This window comes from Chiloscyllium punctatum, chromosome 11, assembly GCF_047496795.1.
Source record: "Chiloscyllium punctatum isolate Juve2018m chromosome 11, sChiPun1.3, whole genome shotgun sequence".
Taxonomy (NCBI): domain Eukaryota; kingdom Metazoa; phylum Chordata; class Chondrichthyes; order Orectolobiformes; family Hemiscylliidae; genus Chiloscyllium; species Chiloscyllium punctatum.
This window is the reverse complement of record NC_092749.1, coordinates 33,853,001-33,866,635: the sequence shown is the minus strand read 5'-3', so window position 1 is coordinate 33,866,635 and position 13,635 is coordinate 33,853,001. Positions and strand designations below refer to the sequence as shown.

Below are 13,635 nucleotides of genomic sequence, written 5' to 3'. Positions count from 1 at the left end.
TCTATTTAATCAAATCCATATTTATTGCTCATTCTTAATTGCTCTGGAGAAGGTAATGGTAAGCTACTCTCAGATGTACAGCACGCAAACACACCCTTCGGTCCAACTTGACCATGCTGACCAGATATCCCAACCCAATCTAGTCCCACCCGCCAGCACCTGGCCCAGATCCCTCCAAAACCTTCCTATTCATAAACCCATCCAAATGCCTTTTAAATGTTACAATTGTAGTAGCCTCCACCACATCCACTGGCAGCTCATTCCATAAACATACTACTCTCTGCGTGAACAAGTTGCCCCTTAGGTCTCTTTTAGATCTTTCCCCTCTCACCCTAAACCTAGGCCCTCTAGATCTGGACTCGCCCACCCCAGGGAAAAAAAGACTCTATTTATCCTATCCATGCCCCTTATGATTTAACAAATCTCTACAAGGGCACCCCTCAGCCTCAAGCGCTGCAGGGAAAACAGCCCTAGCCTATTTCAACCTCTCCCTATAGCTCAAATCCTCCAACCCTGGCAGCATCCTTGTAAATCTTTTCTGAACCCTTTCAAGTTTCACAACATCTTTCCGATAGGAAGGAGACCAGAACTGCACGCAATATTCCAACAGTGGCCTAACCAATGCCGCAACATGACCTCCCAAATCCTGTACTCTATACTCTGACCAATAAAGGAAAGCATACCAAATGCCTTCTTCACTATCCTATCTACCTGTGACTCCACTTTCAAGGAGCTATGAACCTGCACTCCAAGGTCTCTTTGTTCAACAACACTTCCTAGGATCTTACCTTTAAATGTAAACGTCCTGCTAAGATTTGCTTTCCCAAAATGCAGCACCTCGCACTTATCTAAATTAAACTCCATCTGCCATCATTCAGCCCACTGGCCCATCTGATCAAGATCCCATTGTAATCAGAGGGAACCTTCTTTGCTATCCACTACACCTCCAATTTTGGTGTCACCTGCAAACTTACTAACCATACCTCTTATGCTCACATCCAAATCATTTGTGCAAATGACAAAACGTAGTGGACCCAGCACCAATCCTTGTGGCACTCCACTGGTCACAGGCCTCCAGTCTGAAAAACAACCCCCCACCACCACCACCCTCTGTCTTGCAGTTGCCATAGTGTGACAATATCAAGTGCTGTTAGGGAATTCCAGGATTTTAACAGTAATGAGAAAAAGACGATGTAGTTTCAAGTCAAGACCACCTGTTCATAGGGAAACTTACAAGTTCTGTTGTTTTCATTACACCTGATTTATATGTTCTTCTAGGTGTTACAGGTTATTAATTTGGAAGATGCTGTCAAAGGCAGCTTGGTGCGTTACTGTAAATGCCACACACGGATCCCCCTGTGTAATGATATTGAATAAATGTGAAGATCATGATTGGGGTGACAATCAAGCAGGTTGCTTTGTCCTGGATGGCATCAAACTTCTTCCACGTTACTGAAACTGCATTCATTCAGGAAATGTAGAGAACATTCCAACCCACTGCTGATTTGTGACTTCTTCAATTCAGACAGTGAGTGCTTGGTGCGAAACCCCTTGGCCAATCAATCCAAGCCCTAAGAATCTGACTTTATTTTTCAACCATCCCAACAATGACATTTTCCCATTACAGAGACCTGCATTTGCAAGCTTATAATTGTGTATCTTTAGCTCTCAAGTTTGCAATCTTGCAGCTTTCATTCACAAATCTCTCATCTATGCTCCAGTCCCTAAAAGGAGAACGTGAGGACTGCAGATGCTGGAGATCAGAGCTGAAAATGTGTTGCTGGAAAAGCGCGGGTCAGGCAGCATCCAAGGAGCAGGAGAATTGACATTTCGGGCATCAGCCCTTCTTCAGGAAGAAGGGCTTCCTGAAGAAGGGCTCATGCCCGAAACATTGATCCTGCTGCTCCTTGGATGCTGTCTGACCTGCTGCGCTTTTCCAACAACACATTTTCAGCTCCAGTCCCTAAAAGGATAGTTTCAAGCTGTTTGCTCTCTGGAATTGTATCCAACTGCATTCCCAAGTAAAATGGGCACAAATTTCAGCTCATCTGCTACACAACTGGTTTAGCCAATTGTCAGGACTGGTCAGGTTCCATCAAGCACCAGTGGTGCCTCACTGAAAAGAGATAGCCCTGGCTTTATTTCTGTAACATCAACCAACTCTGTAAAGAGCTAATCCATTCTCACTAAGTGTGAGTTCATGTAGATTGAGAGCACCACATGCTGCTTCTCCAAATGGCTAGATCTCCTCTTATATTATCCTCGCATGCTTCAGCATCTCTCCCATGTTTCCTTTAGTACTCTGAGCTAGCCTTATTAAAGAAACACACACTCCTGGCGCTTTGACTGCATTTCCACACAACTTAACAACAAACTTTGTATTACATAGATCCAAGGCAGGGAATCAGCATGATCGTACAACAGCAGACTCAAAGAGAGCTGCACGGTCTGTTCCCCATTCCTGTGCTATATCTTTTCAATTTTTATGTTTTGTTTATGCCATGAGAATACAGGAGGGAGCCTAAGACTTGATGAAAGGTTTGAAAGCAGGTCTGATTGAATGTATCAGGAAATGGCAACTATGTGCAATGTGAGTATCCTTTCCTCCAGCATTTGGATTAGCTACCCTGAGGTCCCATGTGGCCGAAGGAGGCCTCACCATTTAACCAATGGGCACTTGATTTCTAGACTACTTTTAATAACAAATGAAGGGCATCCAGTGCCACACTAAGTGGTTATTCTATTTTGGTTGGATTTTACAGCGGAATTATTTTTTGGAGATTCAGTGTGTGAAGGATTTTATAAATTGTTACTATGGTGGGAGCCATGGGGTTTACTCAGTGTTATGTTGTTTTGAAAGGCTAGTGAGGGGTTTAATTTCACTTCAGGTCAAAGAGGTGGTCATAGGTACCCGCACAGAGCCCAGTTATGCCCGTCTTTGTGGGGTAAGTGGAATGTTCCTTGTTCCAGTCCTATTCCAGCCCCCACCCATAACCCTTCTTCGGTAAACTGATATCATTGGTGCTACTTCCCCTCCCCCCATTCGAAATTGGAAATGTTTATCATTTCACATCCAACTTCCACCCCGATCTCATCTTCAGCTAGTCCATCTCTGACTCTGCCCTTCCCTTTCTCAACATGTTTCCATTTCTGGTGATAGGCTGGCTACCAATATTCATTACAAACTCAACTGACTCCCACAGTTACCTTGACTATACATTTTCACACCCTACTTCCTATAAAGACTCTAATGCATCAATTCAATTCTTCCGTTTCTGTCAAATCTGTTCTGAATATAACAACCTTTATTGTCACACACTCAATGAGTATAGTGAAACACTTTTACATTGCCAGTTATAGCACTGACTTAGATACAAAAGTACTAGGCACAGCTTCTTTACTGACAAGATCTTAGATAATACAGAAACAAGATGTCCAGCATTACTGAAATAAAGGGTCAGTGCAACAGACCACACTGGGCTCTGGCTCCCACACTATGACAGACACCCCAGACCAGGAGGCCGCTGGAGGAGGACAGAAGGTCACCACACCATGCCATGAGATCCCTATAGAGGAGGCTGCTGCTCACTGCCGTGAGTCAGAGAAAAAAGAAAAAACATTAAGAAGAAGTAAAAGAGACAGAAGAATGAAGAAACAAGAATGGGCAGAGCAGACAAGCTCCGGCTGGAGCACCCTGCTCCGCCACTATCTTGCAACGACCAACATGATTATGCCAACTTCAATAAGGGGGTCTTGGAAAATGCCCACCTTGGTTCTCAACCCAGAATTCCCCATCACAGTCGATAGGGCCCTCAGCCAGATCCAACCCACCTGCCACACAGCCGTCCTCACGCCCTCTCTTCCCTCCGACAAAAGCTATAGGGTCCCCCTTGTCCTCACCTATTATCCACATCCACAGGACTATTAGCCACCATTCCACCATGTCCAGACACATTCCCTTCCCCTCCCTTGTCAGCCTTCTGCAAGGATTGTTGCCTCCAGGACACCCTGGTCCACCCACCCTCCGTCCCCAACACCCTTCAGCAGCCACACAGTACCTTCCCCTTCCCCTACAACTGCAGAAGGAGTAACACCTGCCCACTTACTTCCTTCCTTCTCAGTACCCAAGAGCCCAAACACACCTTTCAGGCGAAGCAGCACTTTACCTTGCACTTCACTCAATCTAGTCTGCTGCATTCACTGCTCACAATGTAGCCTCCTCTACATTGGGAAAAGGAAGTATAGGCCAAGTGACCAAAGACGACCCTGTACTTTCAGTTGCCTGCCACCACAACATGTTATCTTGTTCTTTGGCCAACATCTGTGTCACAGGCTTGCTGCAGTGCATCAGCAAAGCTCAGTATAAGCAAGAAGAATAGCACTTCATTTTATGCTTGGCAATTCTACAGCCTTCTGGACTGAATATGGAGTTCAACAATTTTGGAGTTTGAAGCACGTATTCCCATGTCCTTGTCCTTGGCCTTACCCCCAACCCCCAGACACCAGGCCTTGTTATCACACAGTCTGCTCATACACATTGTTAGCCACTCATAGTAGCCATTAGTAGCTATTCGTTCAACTAGGCTAACCATTATCCACTCCTTTATATGTCCAACTGTTCTTTTCTCTCTTTGGACTCTATGCAGAAGGTAGGAGAGGGGTTAAGGATTAAATGAAGAGGCGATAAGATACTTCTTTGTAGCTATCAGTTCTGAAGAAGGGTCAGCAGACCCAAAACACTGATTTCCCTCCAAAGATGCTGCCAGACCTGCTGAGCTTCTCCAGCAATTTAGTTTTGTTTTTAAATTTCACTTCATTTGCTGAAGTAGGAGACTCTGGTGAATTAGAAGCTAGAGTGTGTTTCACTAGCAATGACTTTTGAGAGGGTGGGGTGTGGAGAATGCCTTGTCCACTCTAAGAGGACCCAGCCACACCTGGGGGACAAGTTTGTAGAATCGGAATCCTGTCAGCTGATGCTTTTCAATGTTAACAAGAATTTTGTTTAAAAACACAAAACTACTCTGACAACACAACTGAATTTACCCCTTCACCACATCACACGACATTTGACCCTTTTTCTAGAGACCGGTACCAGCGAATCATCCGTATAGCCAATGGAATATTTACATGCAAAGTCTGTTCACAACAATGCTAACCATCAACAAGTGAGGGGCAGGTTGAGAGTCTGGGAATGAGCTAAAGTGAAATGCAACTGGAAGGACAAAAAAAAAGCACTCCACATCCTACAGTGCCCACATCTCTCTAAATTATCGGAGAACTGCTTCCTCTTTAATGATACCCAGGCATGAATGAGGTGGGGCAGACAGTCAACAGAAATGACCCCTTCCACAACCCACTGTCTGGACCTGTTAATAGCCAACTTGACCAGGCACAGCAGTAGACTCAAGAGGAGGTCCTTCCACTTGTCTAAACCCTTCTGCACTGGATACCCAAATATCAGGAGCATTGGGCTGAAGTGCATTTAAGAACTCAAAGATCTTTCAAATAATTTAAAGGGTGCAATTACCCACAACCAATATATGTATGATCTACCGAATAACATACACGCTAATGGCTAATGCAATAACTGAAAACATTAGTCACTACAATATGCTGTTAACATTTCTCTGAAGTTAACACTTTTTAACTACTCTTGCAACCAATTAGGCCTTAAGACATATGGGCTTTCTTTTAGATACCATCCTACAGGCTGAGAGGGGTAGAGATCAACATCAAGCCTGCATCATCTAAACCCATGTCTATGCCACACAGAGAAAGATAACCACTTAGCTTGAAATCCTGAGTGTGGAGAATGTGCCCCCTTGCATCAATAACCACCCACATTTCACTGAGCATTCATAAGATTTAACTGACTGAGCTGCACTATCTTCCTGTCAACATTACTGTTCTATAATAAACCGCAATACCAACACACGCTCTTTCCCGGAGGATAATCTCACCTTCAACTGGCATTGAAAGAGCACTGAAGACCAAGAGCAAGGCATAGGCTTAGAGGGAGCAACTGGCTAATAGTCAACTGACTACATTAACTTCAGAGCACCTCATTTCCCTGCAGCTATTGTTTAATGGAGGTGCAGTTAACATCATTTGTGCTTAACTCTGTATGCCAGCTCCTTAGACAAAGAGCATTTTTACAACTTTCTTGACAATATTTGGGCACCATTTCAAATGGTTGGAGGCTATTCAGCCTGTGTAACTTCAGAGCACAATGATTCATGGTCCAACTTCTGGTCATCATGGGGTGGGCAACATTTTTTTGAAAAATCCATTATGATTGAAGCTTTGTGACCTGAATCAACTTTGAGTTGACAACACCCTCTTTCAGGGCAGACTTTACAAGGTATCACACAAGGTCTGGATCTTGGCACCAACTTGAGATTATCAATGCAAGAAAGCATAAACTACTCAGTGCTCTCCACACACCCATCACAGCATAGAATGCAACACCACACAAATCAGAGCAAAAGCATTTCTCTAGAAGTTTCCAATTACAAACATGACAGCCCATCATACATTTCACGAAACCCCAGCACTTTGCATAGCGCTGTTGCCAGAATTATTGCTGCCCAAAGGTATACCAGGAAGTAGCAATGAAGCTTGAAAGTTGCTGAGCACAATCTATGAAACAGCAATTAGTAAAATCAGAGCCTGTACAAACAGGACTGATGATTTTCGATCTACTTAGCTGAGATTATACCTACCATCAAAATAAAACAAAAGTTACCAAATGCAAAACAGACACCCAAATAGCTGTACAATGCTCAACCTGTACATAATCAAGACAGCTGTGCAGAAAATTGGGAGATACTATACAAAAATCAACTTGCGTCTAAAATCCAAACTGTCCATAACAATAGAAATCTATGATTGACATGTGAAGGTTTTAACAGGGGGACCAACTATAATCACACCGTGATTTTCTTCATTGGAAGTAGGCTCTCAATTACACACAAGATCACAGAATCACTGCAGTGCAGCAAGGTGCCATTTGGCCCATTAAGTCTGCACGGACCCTCCAAAGAGCATCCCACCCAGTCCCCTACCCTATACCTGTAATCCTGCAATTCCCATGGCTAATTCACCTAGCCTACGCAACATTGGACACTACTGACAATTTAGCAAGGCTAATCACCTAGGCTAGGAGAAAGTAAGGACTGCAGATGCTGGAATACCAGAATTGAAAAATGTGGTACTGGAAAAACACAGCAGACCAGGCAGCATCCGAGGAGGAGAATCGACGTTTTGGGCATAAATTATGCCCAAAACGTCGATTCTCCTCCTCGGATGCTGCCTGGTCTGCTGTGTTTTTCCAGCACCACATTTTTCAACTCTAATCAATTAGCCTGCACATCTTTCGACTGTGGGAGGAAACCCACGCAGACACTGGGACAATGTGCAAACTCCATTCAGTCAGGCAAGGCTGAAATCAATGAGTTATTTAAAAATACAAACTTAAAAGAATTATACAAAAACAAAAAGATTGTGGAGGAGACTGCAACAACTACAATCAATTCTCAACATTACAGGGAAGGACTTTGCTGGGGTCATACTGAAAAGACTCCATTCCAGTTACAGACTAAGAATCATAGAATCCATCAAGTGTAGAAAAAGGCCATTTGGCCCATCAAATCTGCACTGACCCTCGAAAGAGCATCACAACCAATCCCTACTTATTATCATGACTAATCCCATCCAGCCTGCACAGCCCTGGAAATTATCTAGCAATTTCACATGGCCAATTCACTAACCTGCACATCTTAGAACTGTGGGAGGAAACCAGATCACCTAGCAGACAGCCACACAGACAGGGGGAGAATATTCAAACTCCACAGTCAACCAAGGCTGAAATCGAATTGACATCGTAAGGCAGTACTGCTAATCACAAACATCCTGCCATCCCATACCAAAAAGTAGCATTTGGTTTTAGTGCTGACAGTCTCCAGGGGATATGACCTCTTGTAGCTCGTGTGGGGAACAAGGTGTACCTCTTTATCTTACTTTCATATGAGACAATTTCATAATGCCTTTCATGAGACAAAGGCAATACAGCAGGACTCTACAAGACTTCTGTGGAAAACTGGACGTCCAAAGTTCCTCTGTTTCATCTGTTCCTTCCCTGACAGTATGCACTCTGGAGTTTGATAGCTCTACTGCCAACCATTTCAAAAGTGAGGACCAGAGTGCAAGAGGGTATGCCCGAATCCCTTTTCTGTTTGACATCATCATCACATACCTGACCTTTGCCTTCCCAGCAGATATGAGTTGACTTGCACATTAGATCAAATAACAAGTTTCTACAATCTATCAGACTGAAAACAAAGACAGAAACAGTGCATCCTGATCAAGGAACTTCTCTACGCTCTGTACTGTGCTAGTCAACCACATGGATGTGAGGTCGCTGCTTTCACGGTTACAACCAATCCCTTGATGCAGAACTTGGAGGGATTTTAAAAAAACCACCACCCTTTTGGCCAACTCACGAAAAGCACATGGAATAACATCATCCTGACCCTTGGGACTAAGTTGATGGTTTCCAAAGCTACGCTCTCAGCAGCTTGTAGTGTGGCCATGATAGCACTAATTCACAATTTAAGAAAAGCAGCTCAACAATTACCATCTTTATGATGTACCGTGTATCATGAGTCTACCCTGACAGGACCAAGCAACAAATGCAAAGTTCTCTCAAAAGCACAGTTCCTAAGTCTGTAATCAAACAGTGGCAGCTTCACTGACTCCAGCGCACATGAGCAGGATAGAAGACAGTCACATATCAAAGGACTTTCTGTCTTGTGGGGATTAAGGATCCTCCTGATCACCTGGCTCCAAATGTTCTGCTTCAAGGCTGATTACGAACAGGACCAGGAGTTCCTAAGCATCGATTACTTCTTTTCAGTATGTCTGATTAAACAGGAAAATGCAAACATCTCCACTGGCCTGGTGTGCAAAACCACGATGACCAGTAGATACAGCAGCTTGGCAACAGACATCAGTTCTGAAAACAACTCTCAATGACACCTGATAGCTTTATGTGCTGTACTGATGGCAGGAGCTGCCTCTTAAAAATTAGCTTTCTCAGCCATCAACAAAAGTTCTCTCGCTCTCTCTCTTTGCTCACAACCAAATGAAGGAATCTCATTTCAAATGAATTTCCTGCTGTCTCCATTATCTTTCACAGACAGACGACGATGATTTTATAGGAAAGTCCTTTTATAGATGAGTCCTTCATTTCAGCAGTTAGACATGCATGCTGCCAGGACCAAGCTAATTCCAGTGTCACTAGTCAGTGAATCAAGCTCCATTAAATTTTCCACACAGGAAGAATAAAAGCAAAAGCATTAACCCGCTTTGGCTGGAAAAAGATAAACTAACAATGCAATCCTGCAATATAATTTGGTTGCCTAGTTTTGGGTACAGTTGCATGGATAAACTTGATAGATCAGATATAGAGTACTCAATAATAACAACCATTCAACCCTTATATCATGCAATATCCTAAATACATGCATATTTCACAGTGTCCCATATATAATGCATGAAGAAGCATGCCAGCCAGCATTTGAAAGCCTTCATTTGGTTTGATACCACCAGGAAAACAACTCAAACTTCTGCCCAACTTGTCATTCACTCATGTGGAAGACATGATGCAGCATCACAACAGTTAAAGCGCAGGGGTCCATTCAGCCCTCCCTGCTCTGTACAAGAATAATTTAGCTAACCCCATACCCTCACTCTCATAGCCCTGTAAATATTCTTTCTCTATAAGTTCATTAAATTCCCTTTTGCAAGCTGGAATCAAATCTGCACGGATTTCAAGGATATCTGCTGCTCAGGTTGTGGATAAGGTAATTGGATAGCTCGCCAAGCTGCTGGGTTATTGTGCAGATGTTTTGTTACCATGCTGAGCAACATCAGTGCAACTTCTATGAAGCACAGTATTCTGATCCACTTACATTTTTGCGTGGTCCAGTTTGTTGCGGATCGTGTCACTTGCGGGTCTTCACTGCAGTGGTTTGCACACTGGGTCTGTGTGTTTGTTGATGGCTTTTTGGATAGGAAACCAGGCTTCCAAGAACTCTCTTGGGTGTCTCTGGTTTGCTTGCCCCAGAAATAGTTACTTTATCATAGTTGATTTGTTGGCCTTCTTGGTCTGTGTGTAGAGATGAGGGAGAGGGTTCATGTCGTCTGGTTGCCAGTTGGTGCTCATCAAGTCGGATGGTTAGCTTTCTTCCTGTTTGTCAAATATACCTCCACCACACAGAGCATTTCAGGTGTGTGCAAGTATTTTTCTGTTGTTTTTGATTCTTTACCAATCACTAAATCCAGATTATCTGATTCTTGATCTTTCTACCAATTCTAAAAGTTTTTAGCCATTATGCCCATATTCATGGCTCTGAGAACTAATAGCAGAAAATGTATTGCTGGAAAAGCACAGCAGGTCAGGCAGCATCCAAGGAGCAGGAGAATCGACGTTTCGGGCATGAGCCCTTCTTCAGGAATGGTTCCTTGGATGCTGCCTGATCTGCTGCGCTTTTCCAGCAACACATTTTCAGCTCTGATCACCAGCATCTGCAGTCCTCACTTTCTCCTCTGAAAACCACTACCAAATCTTCCTTCATCTTCTTGTTCATGGAGTACAATCCCAGCTTCTCCAATCCATCCACACGAGTGAAAACAAGAGTCATACAGCACGGAAACAGACCCTTTGTTCCAAACAGTCCATGTTGACCATAATCCCAAACTAAACTAGTCCTACCCGCCTGCACTTGACCCATATCCTTCCAAACATTTCTTATTCATGTACTTACCTAAATGCCTTTCAAAAGTTGTACCTGCTTCCACCATTTCCTTTGGAAGTTCACCCCACTGTGTAAATAAACTGTCCCCATGGCTTTAGAACATATAGAACATTGAACAGTACAACACAGAACAGGCCCTTCGGCCCATGATGTTGTGCCAAGCATTTATCTTAATCTAAGATCAACCTAACCTACACACCCCTCAATTTACTGCCGTCCATGTGCTTGTCCAGCAAACGCTTAAATGCCCCTAACATCTCTGACACTGCATTCCACAGACCCACCACTCTGCGTAAAGAACCTCACTCTGACATCTCCCCTACACTTTCCTCCAATCACCTTAAAATTATGATCCCTCATGACAGCCACTTCGGTCCTGGGGAAAAGTCTCTGGCTATCTACTCTATCTATGCCTCTCATTACCTTATTACACCTCTAAGTCACCTCTCTTCCTCCTTCTCCAGCATGAAAAGCCCGAGCTCACTCACTTTTTAAAAAATCTTTCTCCTCTCATCTTAAAAATATGCCCCTCAGTCTTGAAATCCCCCACCCTAGGGGAAAAAAAAATCTGCCATTCACCTTATCTATACTCATGATTTTATAAAACTCTATAAAAGGTCACCCCTCAAACACCAATGCTCCATTGAAAAATGTCCCAGCCAATCAGTCTCCCCTGTAACTCAAACTTTCCATGTCCAGCAACATCCTGGTAAATCTCTTCTCAGCCCTCTCCAGCTTAATATCCTTCCTACTGCAGGGTAACCAAAACTGGACACAATACTCCAGAAGAGATCTCATCAATATCGTGCACAACCTTAACACAATATTCCAACTCCTCTGCGTAATGATCGAGCAACAAAGGCACGCATGCTAAATGACTTAACCACCCTATCTACATATGACATGAACTCCAAAGAATTAGGTACTTGAACCACTAGGTCGAAAGGTTCCAACCTGAAACGTTGTCTCCTCTTGTTCTGATGCTTGACCTGTTGTGCTTTTTCCAGCTCCACTCTTTATCCACAGACTGTCCAGCGTCTGCAGTTCTCGCTATCTCCAACTCTGTTCTACAACACTACAAAACACACTACTTTTACAAGTTCTGCCCTCATGTGTTTTACTAAAATGCAATATCACATTTACCAAAATTAAACTATCTGCCACTCTTCAGCCAGATCTTCAAAATAGTAGTAGGATGTTTGATTAAGCTTTATTGTTAATGCTAACTCAGTACCTGCATGATGAAATGACTAGGTAAGTAGGGCCTTAATATTTAAGTCAGATGAATTAACAATTAATACAGTTTATTTTATACTTAATATGTTACAACTTTGCACATGACATGATTTTGCAATCTGGTGAGCAAGACTGATCAGCATTGGTTATTATAGACAAATCTGAACCTTTCATTCTCCTATAACATGGAAGTGTACATACCAAGCATGATACAGTCCTGACGAAATATTATGCTAATCATCAATAACTTGGTAAGAGTGTTGTAATCACTTTGAAAGATGTTTTCATACAGATTTAAATTCACCGAATGCAATTAAGTATGCTTATATACAAGTGATATGTATCGAGTAAAAAGTAACTGGCGGATACAATACCCCTCGAGGTCAGTGGTGAAACACAAGACTGTTTTTGGTTTGCTCAAAAGGGCCTTGTCATGAAAAAAAGCACAAACTCGAGCAACTTTGCAAATGAAAACTTCAATACAACTGGGTTTTTAAAACATCCAATGAAATTAAATAAACCCACTTCAAGTCCATATGTATTTGACATTTGTTACAGTGACAGGCTTGCAGTTGGTCGCTTATCAACAACACGCGTTCAGCCCAACTACGCAGCAAACATCAGGCACCGAGAGATCATTTAAAGAGAAAAGTGGCAAATGGAGTGGGGCAATCTAAAAAAAAGAGAAGCATCCAGTCCAGCACTCTTCAAATTCACGTTTTTTTGTTTGGGCGGGGGGGGGGGGGGGGGAAGAGAGGGAAGAATTGTGCAATCAATTTTTTTTCAAATATTGAGTTAAAACATGTTTAAAACGGTGAGCCATTAACAAAATATTCCTTCGGCCCTCTCTCCCAATCTCTGGCAAAAATAAACATTTAAAAAAAAAGGTGTCGAGCGGACGGCTCCATTTTATATCCAACGTACACCCCAGAGAGAGAGAGAGGCAGAGAGGGAGGAAGGTGGTGGTGGTGTAAAGACCAAACATGCTCCCAAACCACTGGATTATGCCAAGACACAAACAAAGCGCGGCCTGGCCTGTCCGAGGAGGTGGGGAAGCCTCGGTCTCTCCAGTCGCACTGGCGGTGGGAGGGAGGGAGAGGACGGGGAGCCTTTGGGGGGGGGGGGGGGAACGGGACATTTTCTCTCTTCCCCCCCCCCCCCCATCCCCCGCTGCTGGAGGGGGAGGGGGAGGTAAACACACACACACACACGGTCTCTCAGTGTCTCCCCCTCCCCAGGCTCTCGCCTCCTTACCCGCGACGTTGTTTCTCTCCTGCACGGGGCGCGGCCTCGATAGTCGCCTCGGTCGCCTGTTGGCTGCCCTGACCGAGTTCATCCTGCGGAAGGCGGTTTGGAGGATCCGGGGTTGGGGGGGGGGGAGGGGGAGGAGGGGGATTGGGGGGGAGGAGAGGAGGGGGGGGGGTTGTTGCCGGTGGGATTATATCAAAAAAAATTTCCGGCCGCCCCTCCCTCCTCCTCCCTCCTGCCGGGACGTGGAGAAATATTTATGAGTTGAAATATGTTGGTTTGAAGCGCCCGCCGGCACCGATCTCTCCCTCTCGCTCTCTCCCCCAATAACAAT

At 44.0% G+C, this 13,635-nt stretch overlaps 1 protein-coding gene across 1 annotated transcript in view; it reads right to left on the bottom strand.

Annotated features, from left to right (window-relative positions):
- The window catches only part of fbxo11b (F-box protein 11b), a 164,069-nt gene extending 150,640 nt beyond the window's left edge, over window positions 1-13,429 (bottom strand). The window contains exon 1 of the mRNA XM_072580606.1: window positions 13,308-13,429. Coding sequence (XP_072436707.1) covers window positions 13,308-13,389 — 82 coding nt within the window. The 5' untranslated portion in view covers window positions 13,390-13,429. The remainder of the gene's footprint in view (window positions 1-13,307) is intronic.
- Window positions 13,430-13,635: the final 206 nt, after the last annotated feature.